Here is a 14,366-nt window from a genome sequence, read left to right as displayed (position 1 = left end):
ACTTTCAAATAAAGTCGCTAGGAACAGCGGAGATCCCAAAAAGTAAACAAAAGTAAAAGTCTAATATCTTGAAAACCGGTGAATATTTTTCGATGAAATTTGGTAGATCTTCGTTTTCGCTCTTTCTGAACCGAGCGACATCACTTTCGTGCCAATTCATTAACTTTTTTGAAGGTGGGAGGGTCCCTTTAAAGGTGCCAACTAAAAAATCGTGACTTTTTGCTGATACCTAGCCTAATCAAAAGCCTTGTATTTATAGTTGAGGAAAATGGAGGAATCAAATCAAAATCAAAATGCAGAAAACGTCAAATGGTAAGGATTGATGTATTTATTCTTACAAAACATTGAATTGAATTTTGAAAGCATTATGTATTTGTATTGATTCAAGGCCCTATATAGAAGGTATGCTCATTACTTAGGCCGAAGCAGCGATTTCCGTGACTTCACTGGTACGAAGGGTCGGACGGCTGTAATGCAATCCTATGGAAAATAACCCAACTTTAGGGCTCTCCCACATCAGTAGGCGGAACTATGGTCAAGCGTACCCATTTTCGGGAACGCATTTTCGTTCCCATGTTTGGGAACGATAAACCCAAATATGGGAACGCCATGTAGGCATTATTTAAAACAAGAAAAAGAACCGTTAAATGACGTCCAAAAAATATAAAACGATCGTGAACCGCCTGATATTTGTCTCAATATTGTTGGGAAAGAGTTTGATATTGTAAGGCCCATCGTAGTTTCAAATCGTGCCCCTATTTCTAAAGCAGTCCATCATCCGGGCCGCGAGCCCAAATTTGGGAACGCTCTCGTACACTGGCGCTGCAAGCGTTCCTTATTATGGGAACGGCGTACCCAAAATTGGGAACGATTTCACCGACGCCTTTCAGGGGCTCTTTTCATTAACAAGCATCACGTCCAACGCCGCAAATTATTGTTAACGCAACAATCATCAGATGACCTTTCCGGCAAGACCGTCGCATGTTTCGCCCGGCCTTCTGCGCTTTTATTCCCGTCGATCTCGCAGCGGGCACGCCCCCCTCTGCAGGATTACGTAATTCACAACGCTCAGCGATGTTCAACAAGGTCTTCCATACCTATATCCACCGTCCGTGCCGATGGTGGAGACATGTCAAGCACCTGTCTGTTTATCACCGATAGTTGACGAGTACAAGGAAGTATCCAAAAATGGGAACGCTGAATATGTTACGCCCTCAAAACACCTAGTCCCAATGAAAATCTAGTTTTTTCCTTTCTTAATGAGTGTAAGTGGCAAAAGGCCTGGTAGGATGGGCACGAGGAATGATCGAAATCAGCATAGAAATTATAAATAAGCCACACAGAGCGACCTATATAAGAGAAATTCCCCCAAAACGATCATGCTTAGAAACACGGAAGACAAAAACCACGCTCATGACGCTCCTTATAAAACAACGCTAAACAGCTAGCATCCAAATAAAACATGTCTTTCCGGGCTGATAAAATACAGCTGAATAATTTTCGACCACTTAAACTGAGTTTACAACAGTAGTTCGGTAAAATCACGCCCGTTCTACGTGGTCGTCCGCCTCGACACCAAATGTCAACAATATTACCTCGGGACTGTCCGCGTGTTCGCTTGCATATGTCAGCATCGGGTGTCGCTAGTATGAAACTTCATAACCAGGCGAAAATTATTATACTTGACCTCAAAATGTAAAAAACGCTTCATTTTCTTAAAAATTGCATGTTAAATGTAGTGTAACCCATGTTTTCACCATTCCGTCATTTCAAAAAATCATTAAAAATATCATTCGACGGTCAATTTCCTTGTTCAACGGTCAGATTAAAGATAATTTTATAGAGACTTAGTAGATACTTAAATTAGCGTGCACTTTTTTGAGACGTGATGCACTAATGAGTTTTAGTGGGCGAACGGCCGAAAAATTACCTTCCGTTCTCATAAATGGGAACGCCCGTTCCCATATTTGGGAACTCCGTCCCCAAAAATGGGAACGTTCCTATATTTGGGTACTCATGACCATAGTTCCACCTACTGACATAGCAGCCAACCTCGACACTAAGGTAAAAGTTATATCACATAAAAGCTCAAATCAAGACGAACAAGAAACCTATGTGACGTTTTTACGTATTACTAACGGCTTAGACTCTATTCAAGTATATTCAGAGCTCTGCATTACCTCCAGTGATGCCATCCACATTTTTGCTCCATCCCAAGATCTCGACCAGAATTTCCCAAGATTCTCGTCTCGAATCCCAAGACTACCCATCGCATATCCTTAGGAGTACCCCAAGTAAATCCATAGCTTATTTTGGACATATTAGTGTGTTAAGTATTTAACTTTCTCTTCTTCGGGTCCACCCTTGTCCTTATTGGCGTCTTTACAGCAGCTAATGTACCTAGAGGCCGCGGGGAGGGGAGGGGGAGGGGGTCGATCGGACTCCTACAGTTGATCGATACGTTACGCTTTGATTATTTTTGGTCCAGCAGAGCCCAGAGGTCAGGTGACCAGACACTTTTCCGAGGTCAAAGACAAATTGCCCTTATTTTGGTTCGCGGGCGGTCAACGGATAAGCCTCCATAGAGCAAAACCGTAAAATGAAACGCTTTTTTAAAACGAAACGTTCGGGAGCCGCTTTCTGAAATATTTTTTAGGCATAATGTTTGTAAAAGCTTTTCATAGCCATCCAACATCATGCCGCCAAACCACCCATCCCCGTTGATCGGTAGTTGAAAATTAAAACCCTCGCCCGCACATGCCATTTTCCCATCCTAGAACGCGCATGGGGGGTGGTGGTTGCCACCCCCCCCCCCGCGCCATTTCGTTCCTGTTAGAGATAGAGCTTAGCAGTAAAGACCAAAAAGATTTTTTGGGAAGAGACAAATCCAATGATGCCCAGTTTTACCTTCTCAGGTCAGTCATTGACCTTCCAGGTCAGGTCAAACTAAAAAATGTTGCTGTTTTGGGTCACCGTTGGATATCAAGTGCGCTGCTTATCAAATACCGATGACGATGCTGTTTTCTGGTGCGGCAAGCCAGCTAGAACCTCTTTGTCACACTATCCGACCAGAATTTTGCTGCTGAGGTCATTTCAGGTCAAATTAGGTCAAGGTCAATTATATGTGTTTGTATGTCTGTGTGTGTCTGTGTGTATACTGATGTGTGCACCGATTGTTTTTGGGTCCATATCACATGAAATTATGATCTGAGAAGCTTTTACCAAAAATGCAGTCAAACAACTTCACAAAAAGTAAATTCAGCTTGCCTAAAACGCAATTATCTTAGATGACCTAGGTTGACCTTGACCCTGCCCTTGACCCCTGTACATCGTCGAACAACGTGTTCCATGATAGGTGGGAGGTAAGACTGGCAAAAAAGGCCGAAATCAGGGTGTCAAAAGCTCACAAGGCCCATGGCAAACGCAAGATGTTGAGAATTGGCCATTTGGGTCATGACATGACCTGAAAAACAAGGTCATATCTCCGAAACCAAAAATCACAGAAACTTGAAATTTTCAGTGGACATCAAGAAAGGATAGACGAGCAGCTGTACGAAAAATCAGCCTTCTAGCTCTAAAAATGTTGAGTGCAGAGTAGAAAGACTGCCTGGGAGGATGGCAACCACCCCCCCCCCCCATGTGCGGGCGAGGGTTAACCCGCGACCTGGTGGGGGGGGGGGCTATTTTTTGCCCCCCCTCCAGACTTTTCGATATATCTCCAGAACCACTGCGCCGATCGTCACCAAACTTTTAGTACCCTCCCGGACATCAATTTTACACATTGTGACCAAACATTTTTCCAAAGGCTATGATAGGTTGGCCGGAAATGACGTCAGAGTGACGTCATGTTCTGCCGTTTTCGACCCAAAAAAGGGTTTCGCGGGAAGAGCTGTCAGGCCTATAGCTTTGCAAATACAGAAAAATGATACAGACATAAAAGCTGTAGAATGGACAGGGCTACAAAACTGCTATCTCGGATTTTTGAAATTTTTGGATTTTGACCCCCAAAAACAAAAAAATAGATTTTTTGAATATAATAGCCACAAAATCCAAAAAGTTTTTTGAATTTCGAAAAAAAACCGGAATATATGTGATAGTCCTCACCGCCTTCTATCTACATACCAAATTTGAGATCCATACCTCTTTTTTTGGCCAAGTTAGAGCGAAAAAACTGTTCAAAATTGATGACGTCAAATTTTCAAACTCAATTTTCAGCAATTCTAGACCTCGTAGCGCAAAACAAAGACCACCATTAGACTCCCCGTGACGAGCTGCATCGAATCAATACCCATTTTATGCAAAAATATCAACTTTGAAATTTGACCTTTTTTGACCTGACCTTGACCTGACCTCCACCAGAAAGTGACCTAAACCGTACCTCATGGTCTTATAACCAACACCATTGAGTTGGAAATGAAAAACTGGCCATAAAACATGCATCGCATAACCTTAGTAAAGTTGGGTTCATGTGGTGACCCTTGGTGACCTTTGGTGACCTGACCTGTGACCTGACCTGGTATGACCAGTGACCTCTAACAGCAACATATCTACTAGGCAACTGACGCCCTATCGCTGATTCCCGACAAAATGCGTTTTCCTCGGTGTTATAGCGCATTCCCTAGAAGACCCGTGAACGGTGAAACATTTCATCTTTGACCTGACCTGTGACGTCATCGGTGACCCCGAGGTCAATAAAATTTGGTTTCCCTCGACAAATTTGACAGGCCTTTCGAACACCGTTTGAATTTTTCGGATCCGTCCAGTAGTTTCGGAGATACGAGGGGGGGGGGGGCAAAAAATAGCCCCCCCCCCCACCAGGTCGCGTTATAAACAGACCCCACCAGGGCGCGGGTTAAACAAATGAGCGCCAGTTGCGAACAGCGACTGAAAGCTGCTACTATACCCATAACAAGTAATGGTACAAAAATAATCCTGCGACCTCGGGAAGATAATGCCTGCAAGAAACATCGCAAGCTTCGTCCGTTACTTCAATATGTTTGAATGCTATTAACCGTCCGTGAGGCAAATCCATCCTAAATCTATTATCGACCAAGGAAAAAGCATTCGACAGCATGAGAAGACAAAGTGAAATCAGCTTCTGCCAGATCCCAAGATATGCAGCACAAATCACAAGATCCCAATGTTAATGTTCAAATCCCAAGATCTTGGGACAAATCCCAAGGAATGGCATCGCTGATTACCTCACTTTTTCTGCCGTCAATGCCACTACAAATGTCTAGTCGGCGCACGTGCGCTTGTCGAGCGGGGACCACCAGTCGGGCGATTCAGAGCTGCCGCCCAATCAGAACGCCGCAATGCCGTGACGTCATTGGTCGCACACGACACGTTACGGAGATAGGGATGAGACAGCCCTGGTATTGATTAAGTTTGAGTAAGTAGGCAAAGTGCTAGGGTCTTTTGTGTATGCAATCTATCTATTTACCAAAGTAACTCATTATTTAGATAGTTCATTGCTGTTTTCTTTAAAGTACCTTCCTCATAGTTCTGTAGAATTTGTTTACTGAAGCTGTGCTCCAGGTTCCAAGTTAAACAAACTTCTTTTTTACCACAACTGTAATAAATCAATTATCATCAGACATGAAACTGAATAGAACAGATAATTATTTAGCAGTTGAAGTGTTTTACAGAGATATAGGTAGGTACCTATCGATATACATATTTCCTGCATTTTCTTAGAACTTGTTGCATTATTTGCCTTTCTACAAAACTGACACTCATTTACTCAATTTCAGCTACTTCCGTGTAAGAGACTACAGGGCAGAGAGGACCGTGCCTTATGCGGCAAAGACAGACATCCATCCACTCAGCAGCGTAAATGTTAGTGCATCACATTTATAGGATGTAATTGAAAGTTAAAGGTCATGAAATATTAAATATTTAATAGTTCCCATTTTTGTTTGATCCTTCAGCCTGTTGATAAATGAACAGCAGTGTTGCTTAATGTTTACCATGTGGTAGAAATAAATGACTTGTAACGTGATATTTTTTGGTCCTGCGTAACACTAATTCTGAGCCTTTATGTGAAAAACTGTCAATGTAAAGTGAAAACCCCTTTCCACCCCGATTCCAAAGACCTGGAGAAACGATGGTGGGCCGTGCGCTCACGCTCCGCCCCTACCTCGTCAGGCGGGTGGTGTAGGTGGCGCCACCAGTCGGCCGGATGGTGGCGCTAGTGTCGGCGATCCGCTGACCCGGCTGATGGAGGGCAGTGACCCGCTATCGGCGCTGGCCGCCCTCGACATCGCCCAGGAGCCCGAGCAGGTCAGCTGTGGCGTCATACATCACCGGAGATGGTGCTTCTTGAGAGACGCTATTACATGTTCTATTTGAAGTTTGTGTTTTGAAATGATGAGATAATCAGCCTAAGAACGTAATCTGGAAAGACATCCCGCGCTCTCCAATCTCTCCACTCTCAATATTGTTGTTTTCGCTATTCTCCGCCCTGACACTCATCGGTCAGCCCGTGAAGTCACGTGATCACTCGTTGCCAACACCGTTCACACCACGTGACCTTCGGCAGGCGGCGCCGGATCGGCGTCCTGGCGCGCCAGCGGACGACTGGCCGGCCCGCCGGCGCGCCATTTTGGCTCAGTTCACCACCTCGCAGCTGGTGACGGTCACCACTCGCGCTGGTGACGCCGGCGCCGACACCGGTCAGTTGGTGACGACATTTGTTATACAGTTGGTGCCGCCGCTAGGGGCTCTTATGGTGTCGGGGCGGGTGCTTAGTTTGTACGTTGGCCGATAGAGGCGCTAGTGGTATGGGTGGTGTCGGTGGTTAGTTTGTAGATTAGCCGATAGAGGCGCTAGTGCCTGGTGAGTCGGTTGGACGGCCTGCTTAGCTCATATTGCCGCCGCTAAGGGCCGTAGGCCGCTAGGAGTAGGGGCGTTTGTGTTTCCAGCAATATCCAATTTTGTCACTGTGGAATGTAGACTGACCGGCCGACTCGTACTGGCCACGGCTGTCGCGGAGGTAAACGAGCCAAATGGGAGGGGGACTGCGAGAAGGGGAAGTGAGCACTGAGCACTTCTAGCTGTGTGCGCCTGTGGCTCACCTCACATGTGGTATTCTCCCAATTACCTCCTCTTTCTCTCCCTCCCTCCCTCTCTCTCCCTCTCCCTCTCCCTCCCTCTCTCCCTCCCTCCCTCCCTCCCTCCCTCCCTCCCTCCCTCTCTCTCTCTCTCTCTCTCTCTCTCTCCCTCTCTCTCTCTCTCCCTCCCTCCCTCCCCCTCACACACTCCCCCCTCCCTCCCCCCCAGTGTCTGCTCGTCCAGCCAGCCGCTCTCGGGCCCGTCTGGCCCAGCTGGAGACGGACAAAGACGACGCAGCGGGCAAGGAGCAGCTCACACAGCAGGAGTTCATAGGTCAGTGACCTGGCGGGAGGTCAGAGGTCAGTGACCTGTCAGGAGTTTGGGGCTGTGACTCAGTTCATAGGCCAGTGATCTAACTGGCTATAAGACAGTAACCTGGAAGGAGATCATATGTCAGTGACCCAAGTCATAAGTTAGTGACCTGGCATCTGTATCTGGCGTCATATCCTGTATCTGGCGTCGTCATGTGTATGACGTCACCCCTGTATCTGACGTCACCCCCGTTGTCCCGCCAGCCCACACTGGCCGTCTGAGAAAACAGCTCCAGCAGGCGTGGCAGACGGACCAGCGGGTGCGCGCCCTCAAACTGGTCATACAGGTATGTACGGGCCTCTGTTCCACACTATATACCGGCGGGACGGGGCCCTCAAACTGGTCATACAGGTATGTGCCGGGCCTCTGTTCTACAGTGTATACCGGCGGGACGGGGCCCCCAAACTGGTCATACGGGCATCTACGGGGGCTAGTTAACCACCCACGGTAGTTAACCTCGTACTAGCTACCCTACCGCCCATTCTAATACCCGCAATTGTGTGCACTACTGTTCTCCATAATTACAGTGGGCCAGGGCCGTCAAACTAGTCGTGCAGGTATCGAGGAAGGGCATGCCGCGTAGTTCCTGCACATCCATATTGCTGAACATATTGCATCATGGTGATGCCCCACACCACATACCTACTATATTTCAGTCCTCACACTCGATTACACGCAAATGTCAAAATATCGTGTAAAACATTAATTACAAGGCATTGACGCGTAGACTTTATAAAAGGTTTCTGTTTCTGATTGCTGTGTACTAACCTGCGTCACAGCCCAGATAATCTCTCTCCCCCCCCCCTCTCTCTCTCTCTCTCTCTCTCTCTCTCTCTCTCTCCTCTCTCTCTCTCTCTCTCGCTGACAGGCCTGTAAGCTGCTGGAGGAGGTGGGCTCTGCCCAGTTCTACCCCACAGTGTTTGTTCTGGTGACAGACATCCTGGATGTGTTTGGGACTCTCGTCTACAACAGAGTCACCACCAAGGATAAGGAGCAGGGGTAAGGAACTGTGGGGTTTACACACACACACGGACAAGAAACAGATGGGTAAGGAACTGAGGGATACATCAGGGTCACTCCAAGGGGAGGAGCAGGGGTAAGGAACTGTTGTGTTTGGCTGTACTTTAAGCGTCGCGTTTCTGGCGCGGTTAAGACTTTCCTGGAGTGTTTATGTTCCCGAGTGGCGTATGCGAGCTGATGTCGGGTGTTTTGGGGACTCGTCGGGGCAGTCGCTGTCTGGCATTGGATTGAAGCTGTCGTCTGCAAGAATATATAGCCGAAACGGAATACTGTTGTTAAGGACCTGTGAAAGCAAGTGGGGAGGACACTACAGGAACTAAGGGATACAGCTGACTCACTCCAAGGATAAGGACGGGGGATTTACTTACAAAGACAGGGAAGGGAGATGAAATTGGGGAATACAACAGGGTACCCTAACGACGAGGATAAGGGGTGATTATTAAAAACATATGTACAAAAACATGTATGTATATGTGTGTCCTTGCGTGTGTGCGTGCGCGGTGTTGCTTGTTAGTGTGTGCGTGCGTGCGTGCGTGCTTATGTGCAAGCTCAGCTCATAATGGTGTTACTCTGCGGCGACTGCGTACGACATTTGTCCAATGACTGGTAGCGGCGTGTCGTGAAACAGGGCCCCGGTAACTGCAGCTAGGCTGGACTCGAGCGCCACCGCATTTGTGTTAATTGTGTACAATTATGGCTCTTCTCACCTACCCATTGCCCTATAGTCCGGCAGTATTGCTGTGACCCTCTGGTGACCCCGTGCGGTGTCAGTTCACCAGCGGTGCCACCTGGTGGTGACCTGGTGACCGAGGCCGGCCGAGAGACGTGCCGTAACTGGTTCTACAAGATCGCCTCCATTCGAGAGCTGGTGGCGCGACTCTACGTGGAGATGGCCGTCCTGCGCTGCTACGACCTCCTGCAGACAGGGTGAGGGGAGGGGGGGGGGGGACTTGTGGGGAGAGTGGGCGGGGCTTTTATGGGGAGTGAGCGTGGCTTGTGTGGAGAGTGGGCGGGGCTTGTGTGAAAGGAAGACGTGGCTTGTATGGAGAGTTAGATGAGGAATAGGTGGGAACTGCTAAGAATAGGATGGGGCTTGAATGGAGAGTGGGTGGGGCTTAAACGGAGAGTGGGCGGGGCTTAAACGGAGAGTGGGCGGGGTTTGTGTGGAGAGTGGGCGTGCGATGTCTAGAGAAGAGACTGGCCCGTTTGTAGGGAATCGGTGGAGCTTATTGGGAATATGGGTGGGTTTTGGTTGAGAGAAGCGCCGTTTCTGCAGAGAATTGGTGGGGCATGTGCGGAACATTATAGGCAATGCTTTATGTAGAGAAAAGAGGCTGGGTCTGTTTGGTTGCGATGGTCCCCTTCCACGCCACACCGTCACTGACCTCTCTCTCTCTCTCTCTCTCTCTCTCTCTCTCTCTCTCTCTCTCTCTCTCTCTCTCTCTCTCTCTCTCTCCTCTCTCTCTCTCTCTCTCTCCCTCTCTCTCCCTCTCCCCCCCCTCTCTCTCTCTCTCTCCCCTCTCTACAGGGGGACGGAGTCTGCGGCGCGCCGTCTGGTGGTCGCCATGCGCGGTGTGGCCGACCCTCTGGTGGCCGGCTACGCCCGCTGCTACCTCAGCAGGGTGGCGCCCCCGGCCGTCCGGGCCGACAACCTCACTGACATGATCAAGACGCTCACCTACAAGGTTTGTACATACCTAGCAGGGGAGGGACGTGATTGCAATTGTAATTTGTCTTTAGTTCAGCCATAGACCTCTGTATGCTCTGCATACAGAGATCTATGGCTCAGCCTTTCTTTGTTTTGTTTTCAAATCTTTGTTTTGTTTTGTTTTGTTTTGTTTTGTTTTGCTTTGTTTTGTTTTGTTTTGTTTCTTTCCTGTGGCATTTTTAATTTTTATTTTATGGTATTTATTGTATAGTATGTGTCGCTTAAGTTTGTTTCTGGTCATTTGATGCTGCAATAGACTTCATTCTATCATGATATAGCGTTAATGTCGAGCCAAGCTTTCGATGTCCTATCTCACCCGCCTGTTACAAAGTAACAATAGATGACTCTGACTCTCCTCCCCCTCCCGCAGTCCCCACCGGCTCCCCCTATGGGCTCTCCTCCCCCGCTGGGACCCGCCGCCGACTACTGTCTCTGGTCGGCTGTCTGCGCATGCGCGGATCCCGAGCGGCGCCGCCGGCTGCTGGCTGACCTGCTGGCTGACTCGGAGGTGGCCGGCCGCTCCGTGCTGCTCATGGCGCTCCTGAGAGCTGCCGGCGCCGAGTTTCTCTCCGGCCAGGCGCTCCGAGCCGTGGAGGCCGTGGCGGCGTGTGACGAAATCGGTGAGAGGGGGAGGGAGAGAGAGGGAGAGGGAGAGAGAGAGAGAGAGAGAGAGAGAGAGGGGAGGGAGAGAGAGAGAGAGAGGGAGCAGAGAGGGATGGAGAGAGCGTGAGAGAGAGAGGGAGGAAGAAAGGGAGGGACGGATAGGGAGAGAGCGTTTGTGGATGGAACGGAAACGATGTGGGTAGAAAATTTGGATGTGGACTGACCTTGAAAGGTACTTAACCCGCGCCCGGCTGGGGGTCCTGGATTTCCACGCCCTGCTGGGGGGGGGGGGTGTTTGAACACCCCCCCTTGTAACTCGGCTCCTGGGCCACGTAGCGATACGCGGAAGGCGGCGTTCGAAAGAGCGTCAAAAATGATGACGAAATCACTTCGGTCAATTTTTTGGTCAGGTCAAAGGTCAGGTCACCAGAGGTCATTGAAGGCAAAATTTCGCCGATTTCCAGGTCGAATGTCGAAAATTTCCAAGAAGCCAACGCATAACTCGGGAACCAATAGAGCTACAGCGCCGCGGAAAAGCGCATTCGATAGCCCTATTAACGCCCTTTCTGAGTAATTCTCTCAGATTTGACCTAACGTCAACGGTTTTGCCTGCAGGGGGCAAAAACTGCAAAAATAGCCGATTTTTTCGGAAACAGTTTTTCTGCAATAACTTTTGACCCAAGCCTTGTACGAGCTTACTTTTACCGGCATCGTGTTCCTCTCGTCAAGACGCATCGAATGAACTATAACTTGACCTTTAAAGGTCAACTTGAAAATTTGACCTCAGGTCAAGGTCATGACCTGACCGGAAAGGGTCATGTTGCATATCAGTCGATCCGTATCGTCGAGCTGAACACATCTAAGGCGTTTTCATCGCTCTAGCATGCCTCTATCAAAAGTTATTCGCGAAAAACTGTTAGATGCCATTCGTGACCTAAGATGACCTCAGGGCATAAACAAGGGTCACGGACACCATTTTCATGTTCAGTGTGTCTAAACCACTTGTAATTCGGTGTTTGGGAGTGTTTATAATGTCTTGCATCCAAAAGAGGCGCATTTCAATGTTCTCCCATTGACTTATAATGGCGAGGTCGCAAAATTGACCTGACCTTAGGTCATTGATATCAAAATTCTGAGATATACATTTTGTACATGCTATTGCCCTTAGCAATCGCTGAATGTTTCAAAGCGATCGGTCACTCGGTGTAGCTATGACAGACATTGAAAGTTTTTATGAGGTGAGGTCACTTCAAGTGACCTGGTGACCTGACCTTGAATGACCTTGGTCTGAAATTTTCACAACATGTGTAGAATTGATGTATGATAAGGTGTACCAAAAACGGCGGCGCGGAGCGCCGCCGTTTTTGAGATATTCGCTCTTCTAGGAAAAACCTCAGGCGGGGGGGGGATAACCACCCACCCCCGTCGGTGCCCGGGTTAAGGCTCTGTTTATTTCTGGTCACATTTGAACACGGGTGGATTGGGTGGACGGAGGTGCACTGGTGTGGACTGTGGATCAGCTGAGCGGCGTGAAAGAGGGAAATGTGGATTAGGATTGGAAACTGATTATACTGGGCATGAGATTGACGGCTTAGTTTTATGTGGCGGTCGGACGAAGAAAAGGATACGGTACTATAAATCGATGGAAAACATTTTTTGAACGAAAAACTTCCCTGCTTGCTATGAACATTCATGGAAAACATTGTTTTATCAACGACAACTTGTCAGGATAAACAAAAAGTTTCAGTTTTACATCGCCATTATTTGTTTCGTCTAAAACGGGCCTCGAAGTGAGTAGCTCACGCACCATCGGATCTCATTTCGAGGTCGCTCCGTGCCCCGCGGGCAGAGACGAGTCGCCGGCCGGCAGTGACCGGGGCGCAGTGCGCATGCGCAGACAGGCGCAGGATCAGCTGAGGTCAAGGTTTGGAGGATGGGAGGTAGGAGTGTGGCTACCGTATAACGTCAGTGTTTTCGTGCTAGTGGTGCTAGCGTAAAATGTGTAGCGGATGTATGAGTTTAAGTGCCAGTGACTAGTATTTAGATTTAATTCAGCCGGTGTCGCTGGAAGTGCAAAATTAGCGATGAACGTTGCTGAGAGACGAGTAGAGACCTCGCGGAGCAGTTTCAACGGCAGGTTTGAGACCATCGGAACCGCTGATTCCTTGTATGTAGGTGAGTATTCTGCTGGGGACTTGGGAGCCGATTGACCTCGTGCCTGTCACCAGGGGGTCAAAATGCATCGGCCGGGAATCGAACTCGGGCCGCCCGCGTGGCAGGCGAGCATTCTACCACTGAACCACCGATGCTTGATAAGTTGGACAAAATTGACCAATGGGGCTGGGAGGGGGGGGGGGGGGGCGCAATTTACCTTACTTTACCTAATTTGCCTTTTTTGCTCAGTATCTTTTGCTTGCTCAAGCTCAGTATCTTGTGCGTCCGGTCAACAATTATGCATGTCAATGTTGTTGTGCTATCGCCTACACAAACTTTGACCTTCATCCCCTCTCAACAAGTTCTGATGCCGGTCAACAAACACTTGACAGGAGTCCCCCCCGTTCTCCCCAACTTCCGGACCCCTTAACCCCCCCCCCCCCGGCTGCGACATACGTAGGTTTTGTGAAAATGCCTTCTGGCTGGTGACTCCTACCGATGCCTCCGTCCTCATGTGAACTTGTAGTCTGCGGCCGCGGTCGGGGCGGGTGTGATGAAATGGGTGAGGAGAGAGAGTGAGGGATGGAGGGAAGACGCTGGCGAGGAAGAGAGATAAGGGGAATAGCGTTAGATAGAGTAATGTGGTGTGGGCTGATGGTTTGTTTGTTTCATATTTTTGTCCATTTGTAAGTTGTAACAGGAAAATGCGTCATGATAATAATAGGCTAATTTATGGTACAAGTCAAAGAATGAAAGTTTTGCCTTTGGAGGGTATTTTTTGCAACCTGTACCACCCATGCCAGCACCCCTTGAGCCTACTGTCTATAGTGAGCACCTCTGAGTCTGTACCCTATCTCTCCCAGTAACTCAAACCTTACCTCCGGTGCGTCCGGTTATTCTCTCTCCCTCCCTCTCTCTCTCTCTCTCTCTCTCTCTCTCTCTCTCTCTCTCTCTCTCCTCTCGCCTCTCTCCTCTACCCCGTCCTTTACCCTTACCCCGTAGGTATTGCCCTTACAGACACTAGACAGGGTACCGCCCACCCTCTGCTCTGTACCCTGTCGTGTACACTGTACCTGTACCCCCCACCCGTACTCGTACCGGCAGGGTACCACTAACCCTCTCTGCTCCGTACCCTGTAGGTGTACCTGTACCCCCCCCCACGTACCGGCAGGGTACCGTCGCTGCTCCCTGCTCTCTGTGCTCGGCTCTCAGCTGGCGGCCGGCCAGGTGCCCGCCGCCGACCGGCTGACCACCCTGAACGCCGCCTGGCGGCAGATCCAGCAACTAGCCGCCGTCACCGACTACATGGACTGTGTGCCGGCCTGGTGCGGCTATGTGGCCAAATACTTGGGGTGAGTGGGCTAGGGAGAGAGAGAGAGAGAGAGAGAGAGAGAGAGAGAGGAGAGAGAGGAGAGAGAGAGAGAGAGAGAGAGAGATATGAGAGAGAAGAGAGAGA

General features: G+C 49.0%; 1 protein-coding gene across 1 annotated transcript; it reads left to right on the top strand.

The window, feature by feature from the left end:
- Positions 1-14,262, top strand: LOC122372363 (VPS35 endosomal protein-sorting factor-like; the record flags this gene model as incomplete). The annotated part of the gene is made up of 11 exons (XM_043349476.1): positions 1-312; positions 5,754-5,838; positions 6,148-6,282; positions 6,542-6,674; positions 7,282-7,386; positions 7,629-7,711; positions 8,294-8,424; positions 9,217-9,372; positions 9,974-10,130; positions 10,524-10,773; positions 14,082-14,262. Coding segments are annotated over exons 1-11 (1,460 nt in total), but the record flags the coding sequence as incomplete, so codon positions are not given.
- Positions 14,263-14,366: the final 104 nt, after the last annotated feature.

Source organism: Amphibalanus amphitrite, unplaced genomic scaffold (assembly GCF_019059575.1).
Source record: "Amphibalanus amphitrite isolate SeventyFive unplaced genomic scaffold, NRLGWU_Aamphi_draft 001351F_arrow, whole genome shotgun sequence".
NCBI classification, from domain to species: domain Eukaryota; kingdom Metazoa; phylum Arthropoda; class Thecostraca; order Balanomorpha; family Balanidae; genus Amphibalanus; species Amphibalanus amphitrite.
This window is presented reverse-complemented; position numbering and strand designations above follow the sequence as displayed.